The following is a 24,597-nucleotide window of genomic DNA, read 5'->3' as shown; positions in this document are numbered from 1 at the left end:
GCGCCACCCAGGCGCCCCTATTTCATTGATTTCTAATGTGACCTTTATTATTTCTTTTTCTGTCTTTTGGGTTTCATCTGTTCTCATGATGGACGCTAAGGTCAATGAATCATGTCTTCTCTAAAATACACGTGTAGTATACATTTCCCTAAGTACTGCTTTAACTGCATTCCACAGGTTTTTTTTTACATGTTGTCTTTTCATTTCCATTTTGTTCAAAATAACTTTTTAAGTTGCATTTTCATGTTCTCTTTTGTGGAAAAATAACTTTTTAAGTTTATTTACTTATTTTGAGAGAAAGAGAGCGAGCAGAAGCTGGGTGAAGGGTCAGAGGAAAAGAGAATTCCATGCAGGATCCATGCTCCGCATGGAGCCCAATGTGGGGCTTGATCCCATGACCCTGGGATCATGACCTGAGCCAAAATCAAGAGTCGGTTGACCAACTGACTGAGCCACCCAGGTGCCCCATAGTTTAAAATAATTTTTAATTTTCATTTTGTTTTTTCTTCAATACATGGGAAATTAAGAAGCAGATTATTTGGTTTGCAAATATTTGAGAATTTTCCAGATAGCTTTCTGTTAGTGATTTCTAATATAATTGTAGTGTGGTCAGAGAGCATTCTTTTAATGACTTGAATTATTTTATATATGTTGAGACCTGGGCCCAGAAAATGAAAGACTCTCCTATAAATATTAATTAGGCCAAGTTAGGTGGCAGTGTTTTTCAAGTCTTCTATGTCCCTAATTATTTTGTGCCCACTTGTGGAATCTAATATTGGGAGAAGAGAGTGGAACTCTGTGTATAATTGTGGATTTGCCCATTTCCCCCATCAGTTTTTGCTTCATGGACTTTTATCATCTGTCATTAGGTTCATGCACATTTAGGGTTGTTATGTCCTTTTGATGATGTTATCAGTTTGTTATCGCAAAATGAACCTATTTATCCCCGGTGATACTCTCACTGTGGGTTTTCTTTCTTTTGATGAGCGTCAGCATAGGATAACTTTCCCCATGCTTTTACTTTCCCCGATTTGTGTCTGTGAAGTGTGTTTACATAGGTAGCACCGAGTTGAATCTTGCTATTTTACCCAATCTGGCAACCTCTGCTTTTTAATTGGGATGTTTAGGCCATTTACATTTAGTGTGATTATTGATGTGGTTGGGTTTAATCTATCATCATGCTATTTATCTTTTATTTGTCTTGTCTATTGTTTTCCCCACTTTTCCTACTTTCTGTCTTAAAAAAAAAAAAAACAACTCATTCTGGGGAGCCTGGGTAGCTCAGTCGGTTAAGTGTCTGACTTCAGCTCAGGTCACAATCTCTCTCTCAAAAGTAAACAAACAAACAAACAAACAAACAATAAAACCCTCATTCAATCTGTCTCCTTTGTTGCTTAAAAATTTTTTTTAATGTTTATTTATTTTTGAGAGAAAGACAGAGACAGAGCATGAGCGGCGAAGGGGCAGAGAGAGGGAGACACAGAATCCAAAGCAGGCTCCAGGCTCTGAGCTGTCAGCACAGAGCCCGATGCGAGGCCCAAACCCACGAACCGCAAGATCATGACCCAAGCCGAAGTCGCACGCTTAACCAACTGAGCCACCCAGGCACCCCTCCTTTGTTGCTTTATTAGGTGCAACTATTTTAGTGACTGCTTTGGGATTTATACCGCATGTTTTTAACTTGGCAATGTCTCCTATCAATGATATGATACCATCTCTATGTAGTAAAAGAGCCCTGTTACACTGTATTTTCACTTTTTCCTCCCAGACTTTGTACTTTTGTGGTCATATATTTTACTTTTTCATATGATACAAGCCCCACAATACACTGTTGTTGTTTTTGCTTTAGACAGCTGATTCTCACGGTGTCTGGTTGGCTCAGTCAGTAGAGCACGTGACTGTTCATATCAGCGTCTTGAGTTCAAGCCCCACATTGGATGTGGAGCCTACAAAAACAATAAATAGCTAATTGTCTTTTAAAGAGATTTAAATAATAAGAAAAACATTTCTTATTATTACTCATGAAGCTACCATCTCGGGTGCTCTTTATTATTATTAATAGTGTGTGTGTGTGTGTGTGTGCGCACGCGCGCGCGTGCACGTGTGTGTCCGTGTGCATGTGCGTGCATGTGTGCGTGTGTGTGTTCAGGTTTCCATCCGGTGCCACCTTCCTGCTGCTCAGAGGATGTCCTTTAACAGTTCTTCTAGTATGGATTTGCTGGTAAGTAATTCTTCCAGCTCCTTATGTCTGAAAAAGTCCTCATTTCATCTTTGTTCCCAAATGACATTATCGACAGTAAAGAATGAAGGTTGGCAGGTTTTTTTTTTTTCAGTATTGTAAAGATCTTGCGCCACTGTCTTCCTGCACGCACTGTGTTCACCCAACAGGACATCAACAAAACATCCTTTTCTTTGCTCCTGTATATAAAAAATTTCCCCTGGATACCTTTTTTAAAACAAGATTTATTTATTTATTTATTTACATCCACGTTAGCATATAGTGTAACAATGCTTTCAAGAGTAGATTCCAGAAATTCATGCCCTATGTATAACACCCAGTGCTCATCCCAACAAGTGCCCTCCTTAATGCCCCTTACCCGTTTGGCCCATCCCCCACCCACGACTCCTCCAGTAACCCTCAGTTTGTTCTCCATATTTATGAGTCTCTTCTGTTTTGTCCCCCTCCCTGTTTTTATGTTATTTTTGCTCCCCTTCCCTTATGTTCATCTGTTTTGTCTCCTTAAGTCCTCATATGAGTGAAGTCATATGATTTTTGTCTTTCTCTGACTAATTTCACTAACATAATACCCTCCAGTTCCATCCACGTAGTTGCAAACGGCAAGATTTCATTCTTTTTGATTGCTGAGTAATACTCCATTGTATATATATACACCACATTTTCTTTATCCATTCATCCATCGATCAACATTTGGGCTCTTTCCATACTTTGGCTATTGTCAATAGTGCTGCTATAAACATGGGGGTGCATGTGCCCCTTCGAAACGGCACACCTGTATCCCTTGGATAAATGCCTAGTAGTGCAATTGCTGGGTCGTCGGGTAGTTCTATTTTTAGTTTTTTGAGGACCCTCCATACTGTTTTCCAGAGTGGCTGCACCAGCTTGCATTTCCACCAACAATGCAAAAGAGATCCTCTTTCTCCGCATCCTCGCCAACATCTGTTGTTGCCTGAGTTGTGAATGTTAGCCATTCTGACAGGTGTGAGGTGCTATCTCATTGTGGTTTCGATTTGTATTTCCCTGATGATGAGTGATGTTGAGCATCTTTTCATGTGTCTGTTGGCCATCTGGATGTCTTCTGGAGAAGTGTGTTCGTGTCTTCTGCCCATTTCTTCACTGGGTTATTTGTTTTTTGGGTGTTGAGTTTGATAAGTTCTTTGTAGATTTTGGATCCTAACCATTTATCTGATATGCCATTTGCAAATATCTTCTCCCATTCTGTCAGTTGCCTTTTAGTTTTGCTGATTGTTTCCTTCGCTGTGCAGAAGCTTTTTATCTTGAGGAGGTCCCAATAGTTTATTTTTGCTTTTGTTTCCCTTGCCTCTGGAGATGTATTGAGTAAGAAGTTGCTGTGACTGAGGTCGAAGAGGTTGTTGCCTGCTTTCTCCTCGAGGATTTGGATGGCTTCCTGTCTTACGTTTAGGTCTTTCATACATTTTGAGTTTCTTTTTGTGTCTGGTGTAAGAAAGTGGTCCAGGTTCATTGCTCTGCATGTCGCTGTCCAGTTTTCTCAGCACCACTTGCTGAAGAGACTGTCTTGATTCCATTGGATGTTCTTTCCTGCTTTGTCAAAGAGTAGTTGGCCGTACGTTTGTGGGTCCATTTCTGGGTTCTCTCTTCTGTTCCATTAATCTGTTTTTGTGCCAGTACCATCCTGTCTTGATGCTTACAACTTTGTAACACAGCTTGAAGTCCGGGATTGTGATGCCTCCAGCTTTGGTTTTCTTTTCCAAGATTGTTTTCGCTCCCCTGGAAACTTTTACGCTATTCTCTTTTTAACTGTTCTTTAGCATTTTGAGAATGATGTACCAGCTTTAATGTCGTTTTCTTCATGTTTCTTGTGTTTAAGTTTTGTTGAGCTTTGAGAACTGTGGGCTTATGTTTTTCATTACATTTGTAAAAAAAAAAAAAAAAAAAAAAACCTGGCCATTTTCTTAAAATGTATTTTCTTTCCTGTTTCCACCTCCTGTCTTCTGAGACTCCAACTCCACCGGTAGCTCACCTTTGTGGAGTTGCCCAGTGGCTCACTGACAATTAGTTCATTTTCCTTCTCAGTCGCTTTTCTCTTGGTGTTTCATTTGGATGGTCTTTATTGCTATGACTTCAAGCTCACAATTTTTTTCTTGTGCAAGATTCTATTAATCCCATTCAACGTATTCTTTATCTCAGACCTTGTAATTTTCACTTCCAGAAGTTCAATTTGAGGCTTTAAAAAAATCATCCATATCTGTCCTTAACATATTCAGGCTTCCCTCCAGCATCTCGAACATGTGGAATATGGTCACGGGGAGCGTAAAGGATGTTCTCGCCTAACAATTCTATCATCTCTGTCACATCCGAGTTAGTTTTGATTGATTTTCTCCCTCATTATGGGTTATAATTTCTTGCCTCTTTTCATGCCTAATTATTGTTGGTTGCATGTCAAACACTGTGTATTCTACCTTTTCGGGTGCTGGATAGTTTTGTATTTCTGTAAGTGTCCTTATGTTTGTTTCTGGGATGCAGTTAAGTTACTTGGAGCTTGTGTGACCCTTTTGGGTTTTGTCTTTGAGCTCTGTTGGGCAGGACCAGAACTATGTGTAGTCTAAGGTTGATTTTTCTCTGCTACCGAAGCAAAACCCTTCTTTCTACTTTAACTGATGCCCCTTCAATTAGGAGGTTCCCAACTCTGGCTGTCAGACACAGACACTATTCCCACCATCTATGGGCTTGCCTCCTTCTGGATGGTTCTTCCTCTAAGTTGGGTGGGTTTTTTCCTTCTAATTCTTGTACCAGCCTGCAGCCAGCTGAAGCCAGGAGGCTGACCCTCTGTGCATCCCTGGGGCATCTCTCCCTCTCTGCACAGCTGTTTCCTCTCCAGGACTCTGCCCTGTGAACTCTGGTCGTCTTGTCCTCCCGGGACTCCCCACTCCATGCCCTCAACTGAGGGAGACCTCGGGGCTCTGCCTGGGTCCCCACTGCCTACACTGAACCCTGGAAACCGTCTCCAAGCAGGGGAGCAGGGATGGTTGCAGTCTTTCTCACTTGTGTCCCATCTCTCAAGGATCACTATCCTTTGCTGTGTGATGCTCTGTGTTTTGGGTGCTATTTTTCACATATATTTATTTCTGTCTTTTTTTTTTTTTTTTTTTTTCTGTTTCGGGCAAGAGCATGTGAATCTGGCCCCTGTTACTTCATCTGGAGCCGAAGCGGAAGCCTGCACATCAGCTGGTTTCAATTCCCTGCCAAGCGCTTTCCGCCATCTGACGCACTTCTCAGTCCTTACACCTGCTGTTACGATGCCGTGTGTGTGAGGGCTGAGGCCTCATCCTCCTGGCAAAACCCCACATCTCTAGCCCCCTGACAGAACCTGGCACAGAGCCAGGGCTCATTGTGTCATGCTTGAACGATACTATGAAGAACAACATATTTTGGGGGGTTCACCTGTGCCAGGCAGGTGAGAGACAGAAACTCCGCCACTCCGTGTGACCAGATGGTAGATGGGGGGACCGAGACAGAGAGGTTAGCCAGTTGCCCTAAGTCTCAGTCTTAAAGGGGGAGGATTTAAACAGGTTTGGTGTTTCAGGGCAGCTGTCAGGAAGGGGCAGTGGGAGCTTGGCGGCCGGAGGGCTTCCTGGAGGAAGTGGCCTGGGCTGGGCATTCAGGCAGCCCTGGCTCCTGCCTGGGGAGCCCCGAAAGGTGGGCCTGGGGGTGCGGAAGTGGCGAGGCTGGGAAGGAGACCTGGGCACTCTTTAGTGGGGGCCACCATGTTCTGTGCCCCCGCCAGGGGGCAGCGTTTCCCTGCACAGGGCCGCGGGACGAACCCCAGAGCAGCTCTCTGGGGCCCTACCAGTACCCACTGGGCGGCCACACCTCCTCGCCCACCTGCCCGGACTGCCGCCCCACCCGGGGCTGCTCATCGGCCTGTAACCCCTCCCAGCATCCACCTTGGCCCTCACACCCGCACTGACTGCGGCGCCTTCAGCCTACTTCCTTGTGTGTGACCTCCCCCGACGTCACAGCCACCTTTCCACACACCTGCCTTTGGTGGCCTACACGCCTGCCGGAGCTTTCACGCTCTGGTTGTGTCTCCTCACAGACCTGTTCCTGAAGTCCAGGGCAGCCTTTGCAGTAGCCGAGAACCCCTCCGCCCGCCTGCCCATCTTGTCCGGGAACGCCTGTCTGTACCCCCAGTGCCAGCCCCCCGCCCACGCCCTCCTTCTCAGGCGGGCTGGAACCAGCTCTCCGTGCTCCCTCCCCACCTGCGGGGCCTGAGGCCAAGTGCCGGAAGCCTACTCAGGTCTGCCCTTGAGGCCTTCCCTCAGGGCGCACGCGGGACAGGGTTGGGCTGGGCTCACCTCCACCCACTCACGAAGTGCCTACCTGGTCTGGAGACAGGATTTGGGAACCTGCCTTCTCACTCGCTTGGGAAGGGTGGGCAGTGTGGGCCTTGATAGCTCCAAACCCTGGCTGCTGGCACTCCCTCACCCAGCTCTCCTCTGCCTTGGGGATGTTGGTTTCCAAGCCCTCTGCTGTTGCAATCTTTTCTGGAAGGCTTCCTGGAAGAGGGGACTCCTTCGAGGATAGAGGTTGCTTTAGTCGGGGTTCCTGATGCAACAGCATGGACGGAAGTCCAGGGGAGACCGAGAGGCTGCTGTGGAGCACCACCGTGACCGTGATTGTTCAGGACGCCTGGGTAGCTCAGTCGGCTGATCATCTGCCTTCGGCTCAGGCTGTGATCTCACTGCTCACGAGTTCGAGCCCTGTGTTGGGTGAGCTCAAGTCCACTCCGGGCTCGGCATTCTCTCTCCCTGTCTCTATGCCCCTCACTCGCTCGTGCTCTCTCTCTCTCACTCAGAAATAAACGAATAAATTTTAAAAAATTTATAGAAAAATGGTGATTTCTCCATTCAAGCGAAGTGACAGTGGGGCAGAGGCTCAGTCACAGGCCAGAGACGGTGTGCAGAAGGGTCAGAGAGACGTGCTGGGTGCAGGCAGGGGAGGTGTGGCGGTCAGAGCGCGCAGGGTGCGGCGTAGGGCCAGGCAGGGGCGGGGGGACAGTGTGCAGAAAGAACCCCAGGGAAGCTGGACTCCACAGCACGTGGTTCCGGTCCTGGACGCGCCAACTGCTGGTTGGGAAATCTCGGATAAATTACCTGCCTTCTCTGTGCGGGCGTTTCTTCCTCTGCTTCAGGTGACAGCAGACCCCTGCCTGGTCTGGGGGTCGTGCGCTGTTCTCTATCGTTCTTGTTAATGTCCTTGTTGCCATCACAGTGGGTGACAGGCCTGAAGCCCCCGGGTGGGTGGCAGGAACATACCTGCCTTCGCTCACGGCCGCTGGGTAAGCTGAACCTCGAAGCTCCACATCCCCCAGACCTGTGCCCCCCTCCCAGAGCCGCGTGGGGTCAGAGCCGGGTCTCGAATCTCTCAGAGAGCCCCGCGGCCGTCCGGTTCGCGCCTCCTGGGGTCAGGGTTGGCCGCGGGCCCCACCAGGGCACCGGCAGTGGGCGTCTGACGCAGGCACGGTTGGGTGCAGGTAAGGGGTGGGCGCCGCGGCGGGACAGGGCGGGGAGCTGCCGGCCGGGGCGGGGCGGGGTGGCAGGGGCCAGGCCGGGGCGGTGGAGACGCGCGGGGTGTGGGGGGGCGTGGCGTGGCTGGGGCGGGGGCGGGACGATGGCGGGGTTGGGGGGGGCTGGGCGGAGTCGGGCCGGCAGGGGGCGGGCGGAGGGCTCGGGCTGGGGGCGGGGCCGCGCCCCGGGGAGCCCGCCCCGCCCGCAGGCCGCCCGCACCGCGAGGGTTAAGGTCGCGAGCCCGGCGGGCGGGGCGCGCGCGCGCGGATTGGGGGAAAGTTTGGGCGCGGGGCGGGCGCGGGGCGGGCGCGGGGCGAGCCGGGGCGCGCCGATTGGACGGAAGTTGTGTCGGGGCGGGGCGCGCGGCGGGCTCGGCGCTCGCTCCGGGAGAGTTGACAAAGCCCCGCAGGGAAGGACGCCTCGCGGCGCGGCGCCCCGGGCCCCTCGCCCCGCCGCCCCGGGACCCCGGCCCCGGCCTCCGGCCCCTGGACCCCACCCCCGCGCCCCGCGCTGGTCCCCGGCCCCCGGCCCCGGCCACCCGGACCCGGACCCCGGCCCAGCCCCCGCGCCCCAGGTAGCGCCTCCCCCGTCCCGAGGCCGGGCCCGGGGGGCGCGGGGCGCCGGGGGTGCGGCGCCCGGGGCGGCGATGACCGCGCAGCGCGTCCCGCGGGCCCGGCCCTGAGCCCCGCTGCCCGCCCGCCCCCGCCGAGGTGAGCCTCTGCGCGCGCCCGTGACCCCCGGGGGGCCGACTGGGAGGGCCGAGTGGGGAGCACTGGGGTCCGGGGTCCCCGATCCGGCCCGGGGCTGGGGGGTGGGGGGAGTGCCGGACGCCCGGGTGCGAGGCCGCGGGGCACCGGCACGCGCCGCCGCCGCCCCTGCGGGGCCAGTGGTCCTGTCCGCGCCCCGCCCCCGCCCCTGCACCCCACGTGGGCCCCCCCCCCCCCCAGCGCAAATTTGTCCGCTAATGGCGCAGGCGATTATCTGCGCGGCCGCCGGTGTTGTGTGTCCCGCGGGCAGGGCCCGAGTTACAAGCGCCAGGAATCCAGACGGTGTTTGGAGACGGGGGGCGGCGGGGGAGGCCGGTAATTAGTGTAAACCCTTTGTCTGCCTTTGATACCCACGGAGCTCCCCGCCGCTGCTTCCTCCGCCCGGGGCGCTGGCAGGGAGGGCGGGGCGGCCCGCACCCCGAACCCGCGGCCCAGGACCGGGGTGCCGGCGGCCCCGGGGCCCTAGTCTAGAGGGGGGCGACCCCTACCCCGCCTGCCAGTGACTGACCCCCGACACCCCCAGGTCCGCACAGGCCAAGATGACGCCCAGCCCCACGTTGTTGCTCCTGCTGCCGCCGCTGCTGCTGGGGGCCCTCCCGCCGGCCGCCGCCGCCCGAGGTGAGTCCTGGCGCCCAGCCCGGCGCCCCGGCCTGCGCCAGCGCCGCCCCTTTCCCTCCCGGCCCTGAACCCTGCCACAGTGCCCGGCTGGCGCGCGTGCCTGCGCCCCGCCCCTACTGGCCCAGAGCTTGGCGGGTCTCCTGACCCACAGGGTCCCCCACCCAACACTGCCCATGGGGCGCCCCCAGCTCACCCACAGGGCATCCCCGGCTCACCATGCCCGCCCCCCCACCCCGCAGCTCATCTGTAGGGTCCCCCAGTTCCCCCTCAGATCCCCCCCCCCTGCTCACCCTTGGGGCTGCATGCTAACCCACACGGCACCCCCAGCTCACCTGTGGGGCCCCACACCGATTGGCTGAGTAGGCTCTGGCCTCAGTCCCCCTCAGGGCACACACACACACCCATCTGTGTCCCTGAAGTTGAGGGCAGCTGGTTACTCTGGGGACTTTTGTGGAGCAGGCTCTTTGGCCACAGCGGAATCTGCAGAGACCCCCGTAGTGGCCAGGGTGCGGTTTGGGGGCAGAGGCGACCTTGTTGGTGTCTGGGACTTGTGACCCAGCCCTGTGCCCCGAGCTTGCCCACCCCAGGAAGGTGCGGGGTGTGGGCCGGCCGGGGGGGGGGGCGCTGAGTCTCTGGAGCTTGGAGGTGCGGCATGGTGTGGGGGGTGGGGGCCTGTCTCAAGGCAGGCCCGGAGGACCCGCTGCTTCAGGCCGCACACTGTCTTTCGGCGTGTGCCGTGCCAGGACTTAGATGCGCACTCACACACCTGACGCCCAAGAAGGCAGGCCTGGAATGTCTCCCGAGGGACCTTTGCCCCCGCACCCAACCGCTCAGCAAGGGACATCCTTGGCTGTTGGATGATGGGAGATACGTGTTCACGGACTCCTGCCCGCCATGTTCCGCACCGGCCTCCCCTCAGCTAGGCGGGACCTTGGGCCAGGCCAGCCCTTTGGGTGTGTTGACCACTCAGGATTGTCCCTGCCCTGTCCACCAGTCCTCTGAGGCTTCGCACCCCTCCCCCCGCCACCCAGCGGGTACACCGAGCCCAACCCGGCCTTATATGGGCACGTTTGGGTGTTGGGTGGCAGGCGGCAGCCCAGGTGGGCCTAATGCCACAGCACCCCCCCGCCTGCCCGGCCGGGGACTGGCCGGCTGGCTTGAGGGTGGGGGCTGCTCAGGCGTGGCTGGGCCCGCCAGCGTCCTGGCCACCGCGGGCACTCGGGTCATGCCCGGCAAGGCCCCTCCACCCCCCACGGTGGCCGGCGGCCTGGACTCTGATTCCTCTTTTATCTTCGTGGCCTCCCCTCGTTCCCACACCTGCCTGTCCTCTGGCTACAGAGCCGGGAGCCCTGGAGCCCGCTGGCCTGGGCTGGCCATTGGCCGGAGCCCGAGGCGGAGTGGTGGATGGTGGGCAGCAGTGGGCAGCGGGGCCTGCCTCAGTGCCGAGGGGCCCTTGGAGGGGCCACACCCGGCTCTGTTCCCCTGAGCCTTGGCCTTGGGGCTGCGCCTGGGATCCAGCCCCGGCCCTAGCCCTGTCCGGGAGCGGCCGGGGCCCAGGCAGCAGCAGGGGCTGAGCGCCACTCTCCAAGGGCAGGGTCCTCTGTGGCATCGGGGGCAGGGTGCTGGGGAGAGCCCCTTTCCCTGAACCGTGCTGGCCTCTCCTCCAGACCTGGACTTGAGGGGCAAGGTCACCCCGGGCGCTTCCTCCTTTGCGGTTAAGCAGGCCGCGCGGCGGACCTTCAGGCCGGCCGACCAGCACAGAGGGAGCCCGGCCGCTCCTGAAAGCCGTTCTCCCCGTGCGTCACGCTTTCTGGAGTCACTGTGTCTCTAGACTCAGCTCGTGTTTTTAAAGTTTCCTTTTCTGAAAGTTTCACAATCCTGGTGGGTCTGTCTCAAACAGCTTTTTCCAAATTCAAGGAAAGATAGGATTTGGGTTTCTCACAGCGGGACCTTGAGAGGCTCAGAACCAAGTGCCTTTTCACAAACGGCGCTGGAAGAAACCGTTTAAGGGTGGCCGCGTTTGAGCTTTTCCAAGGATGAGGCAGCCAGCCCTCGAGGTCACTCCCCATCCTCTGGACCTTGCTGCTGTGCCCTGGGTGAGCTGAGTGCTGACCCCAGGGCCTGGGTGCCCGCCGGCCGGTGCAGCTCTCCGCGAGGACAGTGCCCTCTTACCCTCAGGGCTGTTTGGGGAAGGGTCCGCCAGTGCGTGGTTCAGCGGGATGGCGTGCGGGCCTCGGGATGGCTGTGGTGGCGTGCGTGTGCACCGGCTGACCTTGGCCTCCGGCCAGGCCGCAGGGGGCCTCCCCCCCCCCCGCCCCTCCAGGCAGCGGCTGGCCAGTGTGCAGCCCCAGCTGAGGTAGATGTACGGGAGCGGGGCCCAGGCTCTGTGAGGGGGGATGTCGGCCAGCCGCCCCATTTATGTCTCGGGCCCCACTCCTGGAAGAGAAAATAAATCACTGTCCCCTCTGGGGGGAGGAGGGAGCTGCGAACAAAGTCGCCTTTAGCTGGGCCTGGAAACTCCTACCGCGGGCTCCTTCTTCATTGTGCGGGAATCAATGGGCCTTCAGCCCCCGCCCAGTGCCATGGGGAAATGTTGGTTTTTCCCGGCAGTGGCCTCAGCCTCTGGCTTGGGGTTCCGGCACTGCTTACGGTGCGGGGGGGTGGGGGGGGTGGCAGGCGGTGGCCCTGCAGGCCCGGACCCTTGCTGCTGACCTGCTAGCCTTCTGTGCCTTCCCAGTGACTACAGCCCTGGCAGGGCCAGCACGTGGAGAGCAGGGTGTGCCCAGACCCCAGAGATGCCCCATCCGGTGCTGCCGGCCCACCCTGCCTGCCATCTGCTTTTCCTCGTGGTGGTCACTGGGTGCTCCTGCACAAGCCCCACAGGTGTCCAGCAGGGCTCCTCCTGGGGCCCAAGAGAGCAGGGGCCACTGTCCTGGGCAGCCGGGAGTCCACAGTCCAGGAAGGCCGGGAGGAGGTTGGGGGAGGGGGATGGGGTGAGGCACAGGCACCACGGCCTGGAAGGAGAGGTGGGCACTGGCCGGGTGAGGAGGGGGAAGGCCTGCAGGGGTGTGGTGTGGGCAGAGGTGGGCAGGTCACGTGGGCTGGGGTGGACATCTTGGGGCCGCGGGTGCGTTGGCGCAGCTGGGTTGGGGGCATCTGTCGGGATAGGCCAGGACCGGGGGAGCAGCTGGGGGTGGCCTGGGGGCTCTCCCACCTGGGCAGGGCGCTGGCCTTCCTGCCCCCAGTGGGGAGTCCTGGGGTCTCCACACTCCGTGTCTCCACTGAGTGGCCGGGGGGCAGGCCTGGGGGCTGGCAGGCCTTTGCCCCACAAGGACCGGCCCCCTTGGGGAGAGCCCGCGTGGGGTAGGGGCTTCTGGGAGCTGTCCCCGCAATGTCAGAGGCAGCTGTGACGAGGAGGGCGCCTCATCCTCAGGCCTCTGACACCCAGGGCTTGCCATCTCGGCAGGAAACAATCGCTCTCTTCCTGCCCCAGTTTGTTAGAGATTCACACAAGCCCCGCACTGTGGAAAAATAATGGTGCCTGGGGCAGACTGTGGCCTGGGACCCCACGGGGCAGTGATGCCCTCTGGCCCCCACAGGGCTGAGCCCCAGGAGAGGGGGCCACCGGCCAGGGACTGTGCTGCTGCAGTGGCCCGCCCACTCCCACAGGGACTTCGGGGTTCGCTCTGGGACCCGGCGCCGGGTGCTGTGTGCTCCTTGAGAGGTGGGTGGCCCACCCTGCGGCCTGCAGGGACTCTAGGGGTCCCAGCATGCCCAAGCTTCATGCCCTCTGGCCTGTCCTCAAGAAGAGGGCTGCGGGCTGTGGGCAGGGGGAGGGGGCAGTGCGGGCGTGGAGGGCAGCGTGGGGCTCTCTGGCTGGGGCTTGCCCGGGCTGTTGGGTGGGCGGGGCTCTCTAATGCCTGAGCCCTCACGGTAGGTGGAGCGTTGCTTCTGCCCAGAGGCCAACCTCTGGCCCCCGGGAGACATCCTGTCACTCTTCCGAGGCCGTGCGGGTCGGAGCCCACGGGGCAGGGCCCCTTGGGTGGTCTGGGCCTCTGGTCCTGTCACCCTGTCCTGTGGGTCCAGTGCCAGCATGTGAGGGAGGCGCAGCGGACAAGGTCCTTCTTGGTTCCTTGGCAGCTGGGGGTGGGGCCGGGCCCCTCTGGGGAGGTGGTGATGCCGTACGGGTTCTCGGTGAGTGATGTTTTTGTGAGAGGGGATGGGTGGCGGGTTCGGGCAGGGGTCGGCTTGGAGTCTGGGCGGCGGGCTTGGCGAGATCTGGACACAGCCACCGGGGTGTCCGGCTGGGCCCCCGCGGTGGGCTCTGTGGCAGCGGGTCTGGGCACTGGATCGGTCGCCGCCAGCTGTTGGTGGTTTACGCGGGGTTCCCCCGGGGCAGCGGGACTGTCAGGGTGATGCTCTGTGGCCCTTGTGTGTGCCCCGGGAGTGGCAAAGAGGAGGAGCCCTGGAACCGGGGGTCTGCCGGAGGCCCCCCCGGGGGGATTCCAGGGAAGGGAACAGACCCGGTGGGCCCCATCCAGCCTGTCACCTTAGTTCGTGCTCCTGGTGGGGTGGACTGGGCACCCCCGCCATCTTCCTTGCTCGGTGGGTCAGTCTGTCCCTTTGCTGCACCCAGAATGGCCTGGTTTCTGGGGCAACCACCTGTCCTTCGGGTCCTACCGGTTCCAGCACAGACCCTGTGGGTCCAGCCCCCAGGGGCCGCCCTGGGGCCTGTGTGTGCGTGTGCACGTGTGTGTGTGTGTGTGTGTGTGTGTGTGTGTGCGCCCGAGTGGCTCGGAGCCAGGGCAGAGGCTGGCCCCTGCCTCTCATCTCCACCGTGTGGTGGTCCTCACCTGTGGCCCCTCCTGTTGGTATCCTCCTTGGGGAGGGCACTGGCCCCAGGGCCACCGAGTCCGGGCCCTCCCAGCCACCCCCCTGCCGGTGCTTGCTCCCCATGGGAGAACGGCACAGGTGCCCCTGTCTCGCAGAGAGTGCCCACCTGGCCTGCCTGGTGTCGGGTGTCCAGACAGGCTGGGCAGGACCTGCCTCCCTTCCCTGCCCTCCCTCTGGGGCCGCTTGACCTCTCCAGGAGGGAGGCCTCCGGGGGCCGCTGGCAGCTGCCCGAAGTCACTTCGCAGCCAGTGCCAGTGTGGTCAGCCTGACGACCACCTACCCCCCAGCCAGAGAATTACCTGCCGGCTGGAAATTTCTGGGGCTTCTCAGGGGCTACCAGGAGTGGAGCTGGCCGTGGCGTGCCGGCCAAGTGGTTCTGGCACACCCTCACTGCCACTGCGTCCGTGGCCGCGGGGTTGGGGGCTGCGATGATGTGAGGCTCCCTGGCATGTGGGCCCTGGGAGGGGCGGCGTCTGGCCCGGCTCCTCACGGAGGGGGCTCGGGGTCAGCAGATCACAAGCACTGTGGGCAGCGGGGAGAGGCAGAGGCTCTAGAGGCCCCAGACGGACCTGAACAGAGCAGGGGGCTTGGGGGTGGTACAGGTGGAGTGGCCAGGGCGGGCCACCCCGAAAGGGGCATGGCAGGCCCCGCGGGAGGGCAGGGTGGGGGGGGTGTTGGGAAGGTGTATCGGCTCGTAGAATCTTCTGCACGCGTGTGCTTTTTCAAAACACTAACTGCACTACATCGGTATTTGACATTCCGGGGCTCGATTGGGAAGGTGTAACAGGAGGGCAGGCAGCGCACAGGCCGGGAGGGTTAGGGGGGTGTGCGTGCTGAGTTTCAGGCGGCCCCCGAGGGCCTGTGAAAACGGTCAGGGTCTGTCCCTGTCTCTCGGTTCCCCGCAGCGTCCCTACCCTTTGGCCCTGCCGGGGCCCACGGGATGGGAGAGGCGTCGTCTGGGTGATAGCGGGACCTCCTTGTGCTATAGCTGGGGGAGCGGTGCTCCTAGCCGGATGGGGTAAGGGGGTGTGGGCTTCGGGGTGTGTGCGCAGTGCTCCAAGGTGTGCTGCATCCTGGGGTGAGGGGTCTGCGTCCACTGTAGGAGTGTGTCTGGTTGTGTGTGTGTGTACTTGGGGGACTGTCTGCGGGGAGAGTGTGTGCATCTTGGGGGGCAGCACCTGAGGGATGTTGCTTCTGGGGGACGGCATGTGTGGGGGGACAGCGTCTGGGGGACAGCCTGTGTGTCTGGGGGACAGCAGCTGGGGGGACAGCCTGTGTATCTGAGGGACAGTGTCTGGGGACAGCCTGTACGTCTGGGGACAGCCTGTACATCTGGGGACAGCCTGTGTGTCTGGGGGACAGTGTCCGGGGGACAGTCTGTGCATCTGGAGACAGTCTGTGCGTCTGGGGGACAGCCTGTGCATGTGGGGGACAGTGTCTGGGGGACAGCCTGTGTGTCTGGGGGACAGCACCTGGGGGGACAGCCTGTGTATCTGAGGGACAGTGTCTGGGGACAGCCTATACATCTGGGGACAGCCTGTGTGTCTGGGGGACAGTGTCCGGGGACAGCCTGTACATCTGGGGACAGCCTGTGTGCCTAGGGGACAGTGTCCGGGGGACAGCCTGTACATCTGGGGACAGCCTGTGTGTCTGGGGGACAGTGTCCGGGGACAGCCTGTACATCTGGGGACAGCCTGTGTGTCTAGGGGACAGTGTCCGGGGGACAGCCTGTGTGTCTGGGGGACAGCACCTGGGGGGACATCCTGTGTATCTGAGGGACAGTGTCTGGGGACAGCCTGTACATCTGGGGACAGCCTGTGTGTCTGGGGGACAGTGTCCGGGGACAGCCTGTACATCTGGGGACAGCCTGTGTGTCTGGGGGACAGTGTCCGGGGGACAGCCTGTGTGTCTGGGGGACAGTGTCCGGGGGACAGCCTGTACATCTGGGGACAGCCTGTGTGTCTGGGGGACAGTGTCCGGGGACAGCCTGTACATCTGGGGACAGCCTGTGTGTCTAGGGGACAGTGTCCGGGGGACAGCCTGTGTGTCTGGGGGACAGCACCTGGGGGGACAGCCTGTGTATCTGAGGGACAGTGTCTGGGGACAGCCTATACATCTGGGGACAGCCTGTGTGTCTGGGGGACAGTGTCCAGGGACAGCCTGTACATCTGGGGACAGCCTCTGTGTCTAGGGGACAGTGTCCGGGGGACAGCCTGTACATCTGGGGACAGCCTGTGTGTCTGGGGGACAGTGTCCGGGGACAGCCTGTACATCTGGGGACAGCCTGTGTGTCTAGGGGACAGTGTCCGGGGGACAGCCTGTGTGTCTGGGGGACAGCACCTGGGGGGACAGCCTGTGTATCTGAGGGACAGTGTCTGGGGACAGCCTGTACATCTGGGGACAGCCTGTGTGTCTGGGGGACAGTGTCCAGGGACAGCCTGTACATCTGGGGACAGCCTGTGTGTCTAGGGGACAGTGTCCGGGGGACAGCCTGTGTGTCTGGGGGACAGTGTCCGGGGACAGCCTGTACATCTGGGGACAGCCTGTGTGTCTAGGGGACAGTGTCCGGGGGACAGCCTGTACATCTGGGGACAGCCTGCGTGTCTAGGGGACAGTGTCCGGGGACAGCCTGTACATCTGGGGACAGCCTGTGTGTCTAGGGGACAGTGTCCGGGGGACAGCCTGTACATCTGGGGACAGCCTGTGTGTCTGGGGGACAGTGTCCGGGGACAGCCTGTACATCTGGGGACAGCCTGTGTGTCTAGGGGACAGTGTCCGGGGGACAGCCTGTACATCTGGGGACAGCCTGTGTGTCTAGGGGACAGTGTCCGGGGGACAGCCTGTGCGTCTGGGGACAGCCTGTGCATCCGGGGGACAGCCTGTGTGTCTAGGGGACAGTGTCCGGGGGACAGCCTGTGTGTCTAGGGGACAGTGTCCGGGGGACAGCCTGTACACCTGGGGACAGCCTGTGTGTCTGGGGGACAGTGTCCGGGGGACAGCCTGTGCGTCTGGGGACAGCCTGTGCATCCGGGGGACAGCCTGTGCATCTTGAGGGATGGCGTGTCGGGGAGATGGTGTGAAGGGATGTGCCCTTGACACCTGAGTTCTGGACGGCAGCTAGGAAGCCTGGATGTGTGGGGCCGTCCAGGTTGCCGCACCCTGGCCTCTCCGGGCACCCCTGTTCCTGCCATGTTTTCACGGCTGTGGGGGAGGAGGGCAGGGAGGATGGAGGGAGGAAGGGGGATGTGGTGACCCTGTCTACTGCCTTGATGTTCAGCCCCCTTGAGGGGTGAGACCCAGCCCCAGCCTCTTCTTACCCCCGCGTCCGCCCCCCCGTGTGACCGTCTACATCTTCCCCATGCTCCAGACTTCCCGGGGCTGTGGCTGGGGCCGTGTGCAGGGATGGGCCTTCTGGCGGTGGTGCTCATGGGAGGAGGGGCTGACGCTGGCTGGAAGGACCCCAGAGGAGACCAGGGCCTCAGTGCCAGGGCCCCCAGGCTGCCCTGGAGCTGTCAGGCTTTCCTCCTGGGAGGGGATGGGAAACCGGCTGCCTCCCCCACCCGCATGCCCTCCAGGCGCCCATCTCTCTCAGCTCTTGCCTCAGTTTCCCCCTGGCTGAGTGGGTTGGACACCCTGACCAGGTGGAACAATGGGGGCTTGTGTTTCCCAGGCTAAATATAGAGCTGTGGCCGTGGTGCTGGCGGCCAAAATTCCCAGGAATCTGGGGGGGGGGGGGGGGGGCTCCCTCCTGTGAGCCTGCTGGGGTCTCCGCAAAGGCAGGGCTTGGAGGGGGCAGGGCAGGCCTGGCCTGGGGTCCAGTAGAGCTCAGGTGGGGGTGGGGCAGGGCTGGCCCGGGGGAGGGGAAGGGGGCTGTTTGCTTTAGGATAAGGCTGGCTCCAGCTGGGGCCTCTGGCTGCCGGCCTGCCTGTCCCCTGTCCTGCTTGCGGGCCGGCCCTCGGGGCCACACTTCCGGTCCGTCTGGCAGTTGGCTCTGTCCTCCTCCCTCTCCACGGTTTCCAAGGGGGCCCGTGGCCTCTGAGGCCCAGTGGATGCCTGGTCCCTCAACTCGTCAGACTCCTGCCTGGTGCAGAGGGGGCTGGGCTGGAGGTGGACCCCCCCCCCAACCCCCTCAACCGCTGTCAGATGGGTCCTTTCTCTGTCACTGAGGCAGGTTCCTCCCAGGGCGGGAGGTGTCGGGCCAGCCCCATGTCGTGCGCCCAGGATGGGGTTGGACAGGCAGAGGTGGAGAGGGACACTGCCCCTCAGGCCAGGCAGCGTTCTGTCCCCCTGCACTTTCCAGGCAGTTCGTGCATCTGTGTGTGCACACGTCTGTGTGCCCAGGTGTCAGCTTGGGAGGCCCAGGGCACGGGGGGGGCTGGGGGGTGGGGGTGGGGGTGCCTTCTTTGTCCTGCGGCCTGGGAGGCCCCTTTGAATAGTGACAGGTGTCGGACAGGGCCTGCCTGGGAACGAGGCCGGGACCCTGGGCGGTTGGGGGGCCCCGCAGACGGTTGAGAAATCAGGGGGCGGCAGGTCTCCGCGGCCCTCCCTGTTCTTCCCGCCCTTTCCAGGGACACTGGGGTTCTGGTGAGGAGGGGGATGGCTGGGAGTGCTGAGATGGCCTGGGGCCCACGGTGCACGGTTAGGGGCCCCACGGCAGGAGCAGGGGGACCCCAGTGGAGGCAGAATATGGGTGCAGGGAAGAAGTGTTGCTGCAAGTCTGGGTGTGGGCTTGGTGGGTGGGGTGTGGCAGCAGGCGTGGGCGAGATTGTGGGTGGGGGCTGGGTAGGCCGCTGCCCACAACCTCTAGCCCCCTTTCTGTTTGGAGTCGTAGAGGGAATGGCCCAGTGTTGCTGTGTCCCCCACTTCCCCCGTCCCCCCGGCAAAGCTGGAGTCGGAGCTCAGGACCCCTCCCCGCCCGGACCCTGGTCTGTCCACATGGGGACCAGCCCCCCCCGCCCCCCCGCACCTGCAGACCAGTGGTGAGGGGATGTGCTCTGCAAGGGTCCCCTGGGGGTGGGAGGTGACAGACAGGAAGCCGCCGCCGCTTGAGCCTCCAAAGAGCCCGCGGAAGCACTTTGGGTCCTGGACGCAAAGGCCGCTAAGGTAGCCAGCTGGTAATTGCGTGTTGAAGGAATACCAGCTGCTTATTAAAAACACATGCTGCCCTCGGGCCCCGTGGCGATAGCCTCTCGGAGCAGCGGCCGCCTCCTGGCACCTCCGTGAGGCCGGGATGGGATGCCGGCCCGAGTGGCCACGGTGTGGGGTGAATGCCCCTTGCCCACAGCTGGAGGGTGGGGTCTCCGGAGCTGGGAAGGGCAGCCGGGTGCCCGTGGCTGCCTCTCCTGGTCTGGGGGGGGGGGGGGGCGGGTACAGTGGGTGGGGTGACTGTCGGAGCCCGGCACCCCTGCGGCTGCAGACTGGCCCAGGCTCGAGGCACAGGCATGGGACAGGGGACCTGAGGGTTGGCCAGGAGACGGCCCTGCTTCTTTCGGACACCCGCAGCGTCCTTCCCCGCGTCCTGGTCACCCCCACCATCCCTGCACTCGGGCACAGAGGTGCTGAAGCTGGCCCGAGACTCACGGGCGAGGGTGGCCTTCTCGTTGCTCGGGGGCCCGTGGCCTCAGCCCACAGCTCAGGCTTCTCCCGTTGGGGCGCAGTGGGCAGTGGCTGCCACCAGACGGGAACCTTGCACTTAGGCCTGGCACCTTGCTCCTCGCCCTCTGACCCCAGGGCCTTGGGGTCCTGCTCCACCCCCCCCGCCCCCGCCCAGGGATGAGCCACCCGGTGTGGTGTGACTGGGAACAGCAGAGCCTTCGGCCCTGCAGGCGGACCCGGGCGGATGGGGCCCACGCACACACGGGCGCAACGTGGGCCACCGGCCACGGCTGTTCGTGCCGCGTGGACTCACTCACAGGCAGGCCGCACGCGCGGACACTCGCTGTGTATGGGAGGCGGTGAGGGGCCGCTCTGGCTCGCCTGCGGGCATGCACCCTGGGTGACCCGCCCCAGCCAACCTGTATCTTGACTACAACGTACGTGACGGGTGCTGGGGGGGGGCGTGAGCCAGAGCCTGGCTCGCCGTGGGAGCTCCGTGGGCGTGGGCTTGGCGTGCGGTGGGTCCAGGGTGAACGCCAGCTGCTGTGGCCTGGGAGCAGGGCCCCGGGCTTCAGGCCCCCCCCCCCCCCCGCCCACCCCGCCGCCCCGGTCTGTTCCGGGCAGGTGTATCTGTGTGGAGTCCTGGGTGGGGACCCGACGGGGACGGCCCCCTTCCCCTGGCTCCCAGCAACCCTGCCTGCCTGGACCCCTGACTACCTGCCAGCCCCCTCCTCTCTGACTGAGCCCTCTGGCCCGCCCGCAGGCCCCCCGAGGATGGCGGACAAGGTGGTTTCGAGGCAGGTGGCCCGTCTGGGCCGCACCGTGCGGCTGCAGTGCCCCGTGGAGGGGGACCCGCCACCGCTCACCATGTGGACCAAGGATGGCCGCACAATCCACGGCGGCTGGAGCCGCTTCCGCGTGCTGCCCCAGGGCCTGAAGGTGAAGGAGGTCGAGCGAGACGATGCTGGCGCCTACGTGTGCAAGGCCACCAACGGCTTCGGCAGCCTCAGCGTCAACTATACCCTCATCGTGATGGGTCAGTGGTGGCCGTGCCGGGGCGCGTGGGGGCGGGCCGGGCCGGGGCTGCGCCCTGTGAGCCCTGAGTCAGCACCACCCCGGCTCCCCCACCCCCCCAACCCCCGCCCCACCCTGCCCCATCCCTGCCTGAGCTCAGCCCCCTGCCTCCCAGGATGAGACCCGTCCCTGCCTGCCTCCTCCGGGCCCAGGACGGGGGCTTGATCTCTGTCGTCACCCCCGGCCCCGGGGCCCCTGCTCCTTCTCAGGCCTGTACCTCGGGGTCCCCCTCCTCCCAAAGGTTCTGCTGACCAGGAGACTGAGGCTGGCTAGGGGGCGGCAGGAGTGGGCGTGGGGGAGCCCCAGGGTGGTGGTCCCACTGAAGGGCGGGCTGGGCGGGCTGACGGCCCTGGGTGTCGGCTCTCACTTTGAGGCTCAGATTTCAGAGTTCAGAGGGGCCGCCGAGGGCCTTCTGTTCTCTTTTGCCTCTGGGGCCCGGGCTTGGGGACTGGCGGGGTCCCCGGCGACACACCCTCTGGTACACATGTACCAGGCGCGTGGCTGGCCCCCCCCCCACGGGCCCCGGGGGTGGGGCTCCCCGGGGCTGGGGCTCCCCGGGGCAGGCTCCCTCCGAGCCGTGGCGGCCGTCTCACAAAGGGGGAGCCTGACCTGTGCCACCCCCTCACTGGGTCCCGGGCTGGGTGGAGGCGGCTGTCACGGGAGGGGCATTCCTCAGCCTGCCCCACCCCCGCGGGGCCCCTTCTCCGGACTGTGGAATGGGAACCCTGTGCGTGTCCCCCCCCACTGTCCTCTGAAAGGGGAGGACGACTAGGTGGTATGTGAGCCATGTCAGCTCACCAAGGCCTCGGCGCCTTGATGTGGGCTAGGGTTACTGCAGCTGCCGGCGGGGCTGGCCCCCTCCTCCCACTGGCCTTGCAGACCCCCCGGAGCCGGAGGGGGGGGGCGGGCGGCCAGCTCTGTTGGGGTCACCTGCACCCAGGGGGTAGGCTGGGCGGGCCGCTCTTCCCAGCTGTCTCTGGGATTCTGAGATGTGGGTGTGCTCCCAAGGGCTCCCAGTTGTGTTTCTAGAACTTTCCCAGCCGGGCCCAAGGCCGGGGCCCTTCTCACGTGCCCTCGTCTCTGCAGATGACACTGGCCCGGCAAGGGAGCATCTGGGGCACGACGGCCCTTCTGGGGGCCAGGAGGACCCGGCCGGCAAGCAGTGGGGTGAGATGGGGCCGGCGTCTCCCTTCCCCTCCGGCGCGGGCGGGGGCCTGGCCCGCCCGGTGCCTTGCTGACCTCGGTGCCGCCCCGTCCCGCAGCACGGCCCCGCTTCACACAGCCCTCCAAGATGAGGCGCCGGGTGATCGCGCGGCCGGTGGGCAGCTCCGTGCGGCTCAAGTGCGTGGCCAGTGGGCACCCACGGCCCGACATCATGTGGATGAAGGATGACCAGGCCTTGACGGGCTCGGAGGCCGGCGAGCACAGGAAGAAGTGGACGCTGAGCCTGAAAAACCTGCGTCCCGAGGACAGCGGCAAGTACACGTGTCGCGTGTCGAACCGGGCGGGCGCCATCAACGCAACCTACAAGGTGGACGTGATCCGTGAGTGCCAGGCCCGGGGGGGCGGGGAGCTGGCGGTGCCCGGGGCGAGTGCCGACGCGCTGCGTCCTCGCGCAGAGCGGACGCGCTCCAAGCCTGTCCTCACGGGCACGCACCCCGTGAACACGACGGTGGACTTCGGGGGCACCACGTCCTTCCAGTGCAAAGTGCGCAGCGACGTGAAGCCGGTGATCCAGTGGCTGAAGCGCGTGGAGTACGGCACCGAGGGCCGCTACAACTCCACCATCGATGTGGGCGGCCAGAAGTTCGTGGTGCTGCCCACGGGCGACGTGTGGTCGCGGCCCGACGGCTCCTACCTCAACAAGCTGCTCATCACCCGCGCCCGCCAGGACGACGCGGGCATGTACATCTGCCTGGGCGCCAACACCATGGGCTACAGCTTCCGCAGCGCCTTCCTCACCGTGCTGCCAGGTGCGTGCGCCTGCTCCCGGCCCCGGGGCCCCTCCGTGCCGCGGGCCGGCCTCCCGTCGCTGGGACCCGTGGCGCCGTTCCCCTCCCCACCCCCCTCCTCGGTCCCTCTTGCAGACCCCAAGCCACCAGGGCCGCCCGTGGCCCCCTCGTCCTCGACCGCTAGCTTGCCGTGGCCCGTGGTTATCGGCATCCCGGCCGGCGCCGTCTTCATCCTGGGCACCGTGCTCCTGTGGCTCTGCCAGGCCAAGAAGAAGCCGTGTGCGCCCGTGCCTGCCCCTCCTCTGCCCGCACACCGTCTGCCCGCGACTGCCCGCGACCGTGGTGGGGACAAGGACCTTCCTGTGCCCTCCGCCCTCGGCACCGCCCCCGGTGTGGGGCCGTGTGAGGAGCTGGGGCCTCCGGCGGGGCCCCAACACCTGCTGGGCCCCGGCCCGTCTGCCGGTCCCAGACTCTACCCCAAGCTCTACACGGACGTGCACACGCACACGCACACGCACACGCACTCTCACGTGGAGGGCAAGGTTCACCAGCACCAGCACATCCACTACCAGTGCTAGACGGCGACACCTCTCGGTGCCGTGGGGGTGGGCACGTGGAGGTCAAGGTGGGCAGGCTGGGGGAGAGGGCCACCGAGGGAGACGGACCACAGGCAGGAGGCGCGGCCAGCATCCCGGGTGCCCGGTGTGTAGGACACACACACACGTATGACCTGGCTCTGGACACACACACACACACACACACACACCCTCAGACCGAGACGCTTTGGGGAAGGCCCGTGTTTGTAACTTTGCAGTGTGCATGTAGCGGCGTGCTCGTTGATGAAGGAATCCCTTGGCTCCTGTGAGGATTTCACAGGGACCATGGTCAAGCCACCCCTCCCCGCGCCTGGCAGGAGATCTGAGGCACCCTGGCTTCGCGAACCGAGACTTCCCGCCCCCTGCCCTGTGCCTGCCGCCTGCGTCCCTGCCCAGGCCTCCGCGGGGGGGGGGGGGGGGGGGCTATTTCTGCCACCACGCGTCTGGGTGTCCGGGAGTCCCCCTCCCCACCCCCCACCCCGGGGACCCTGGGCCAGGAGGTCAGGCACAGCGGTCCCCGCCGCGTCCCGAGAGGCCGGAGCCCGGCCCCGGGGTGACCCTGCCCCGCCCGGCCTCACACTGCCAGAGATAAGGGCCCTCGATATTTATATTTAAGAAATTAATAATATTAATGCTGGAAGGAAGGTGGTGCCACAGACCCGGCCTGTCCCTGGGCCGGGATGCACCTGGCCTGATGGCCAACCCAATGGCCCGACCTCGGGGGGCCACACACCCATGTCCCACTGCCGGTGGCAGCCCCAGACCTCTGTAATTTTATATAGATTTTGAGCTGAAGCTTCGTATATTTAATTTATTTTGTTAAACAAGAAAAGGTGCATCCTTTCCCCTAAGCTGGCGTTTCTGTCCTTGGCATGTGTGTGTCTGCACGTCTGTGGGCCTGAGCACGTGTGCAGGTGTGTGTCTGAGTGTGTGCAGCTGTGTGTAGGTCTGCGTCTCTGTGCACGTGTGTCCGCGTTCACGCACGTGTGTCCGTGCACCAGGCTTGGGCCGCAGAAGCAGGAGCAAAGAAGGTTCTCGGGAGTCCCCGAGTTGGCCTGAGGCTCTGGGGCCGACACTGTGGGGTCCCTGGGGCCTCTCACCAGCTCCCCCGACCGGAACTCTGGCTGCGTGTCTGCAGCGTTGACTGCCTCACGCCTGCAGGTGCCTCCTTGGGGAGCTGGAGTCCTGCATTCCTGGCCCGGGGAGCATCCCCTCTGCCAGTGTGGCCCCTGTGGCCCTCTGGCTTATGCTCTGGGGGCTCAGCTGGTGGCCTTGGGGGGCCGGGGCCTCGTCACCTCCGTCTGGGTGCCCGCT

At 61.9% G+C, this 24,597-nt stretch overlaps 1 protein-coding gene across 1 annotated transcript; it reads left to right on the top strand.

Moving 5' to 3' along the window:
* Positions 1-6,839: 6,839 nt before the first annotated feature.
* On the top strand, positions 6,840-24,134 carry FGFRL1 (fibroblast growth factor receptor like 1). Its single transcript, XM_030314407.2, has 9 exons — positions 6,840-6,914; positions 7,628-7,754; positions 8,363-8,498; positions 9,079-9,173; positions 20,425-20,697; positions 21,822-21,902; positions 21,998-22,279; positions 22,355-22,708; positions 22,823-24,134. Exons 1-9 carry the CDS (start codon positions 6,840-6,842, stop codon positions 23,263-23,265), a joined length of 1,866 nt encoding a protein of 621 aa, XP_030170267.2. The 3' UTR covers positions 23,266-24,134.
* The last annotated feature ends 463 nt before the right edge of the window (positions 24,135-24,597 follow it).

Source organism: Lynx canadensis, chromosome B1 (genome assembly GCF_007474595.2).
Source record: "Lynx canadensis isolate LIC74 chromosome B1, mLynCan4.pri.v2, whole genome shotgun sequence".
NCBI lineage: Eukaryota > Metazoa > Chordata > Mammalia > Carnivora > Felidae > Lynx > Lynx canadensis.
Note: the sequence above shows the minus strand (reverse complement) of the source record. Positions and strands in the feature narration are given on the sequence as shown.

Coding starts and splice junctions, on each gene's coding strand:
- FGFRL1 (XM_030314407.2), top strand. CDS start 6,840: ATGGACGGAAGTCCAGGGGAGACCGAGAGGCTGCTGTGGAGCACCACC. Junction 20,698..21,821: donor CTATACCCTCATCGTGATGG/GTCAGTGGTGGC, acceptor TCGTCTCTGCAG/ATGACACTGGCCCGGCAAGG. Junction 22,709..22,822: donor CTTCCTCACCGTGCTGCCAG/GTGCGTGCGCCT, acceptor TCCCTCTTGCAG/ACCCCAAGCCACCAGGGCCG.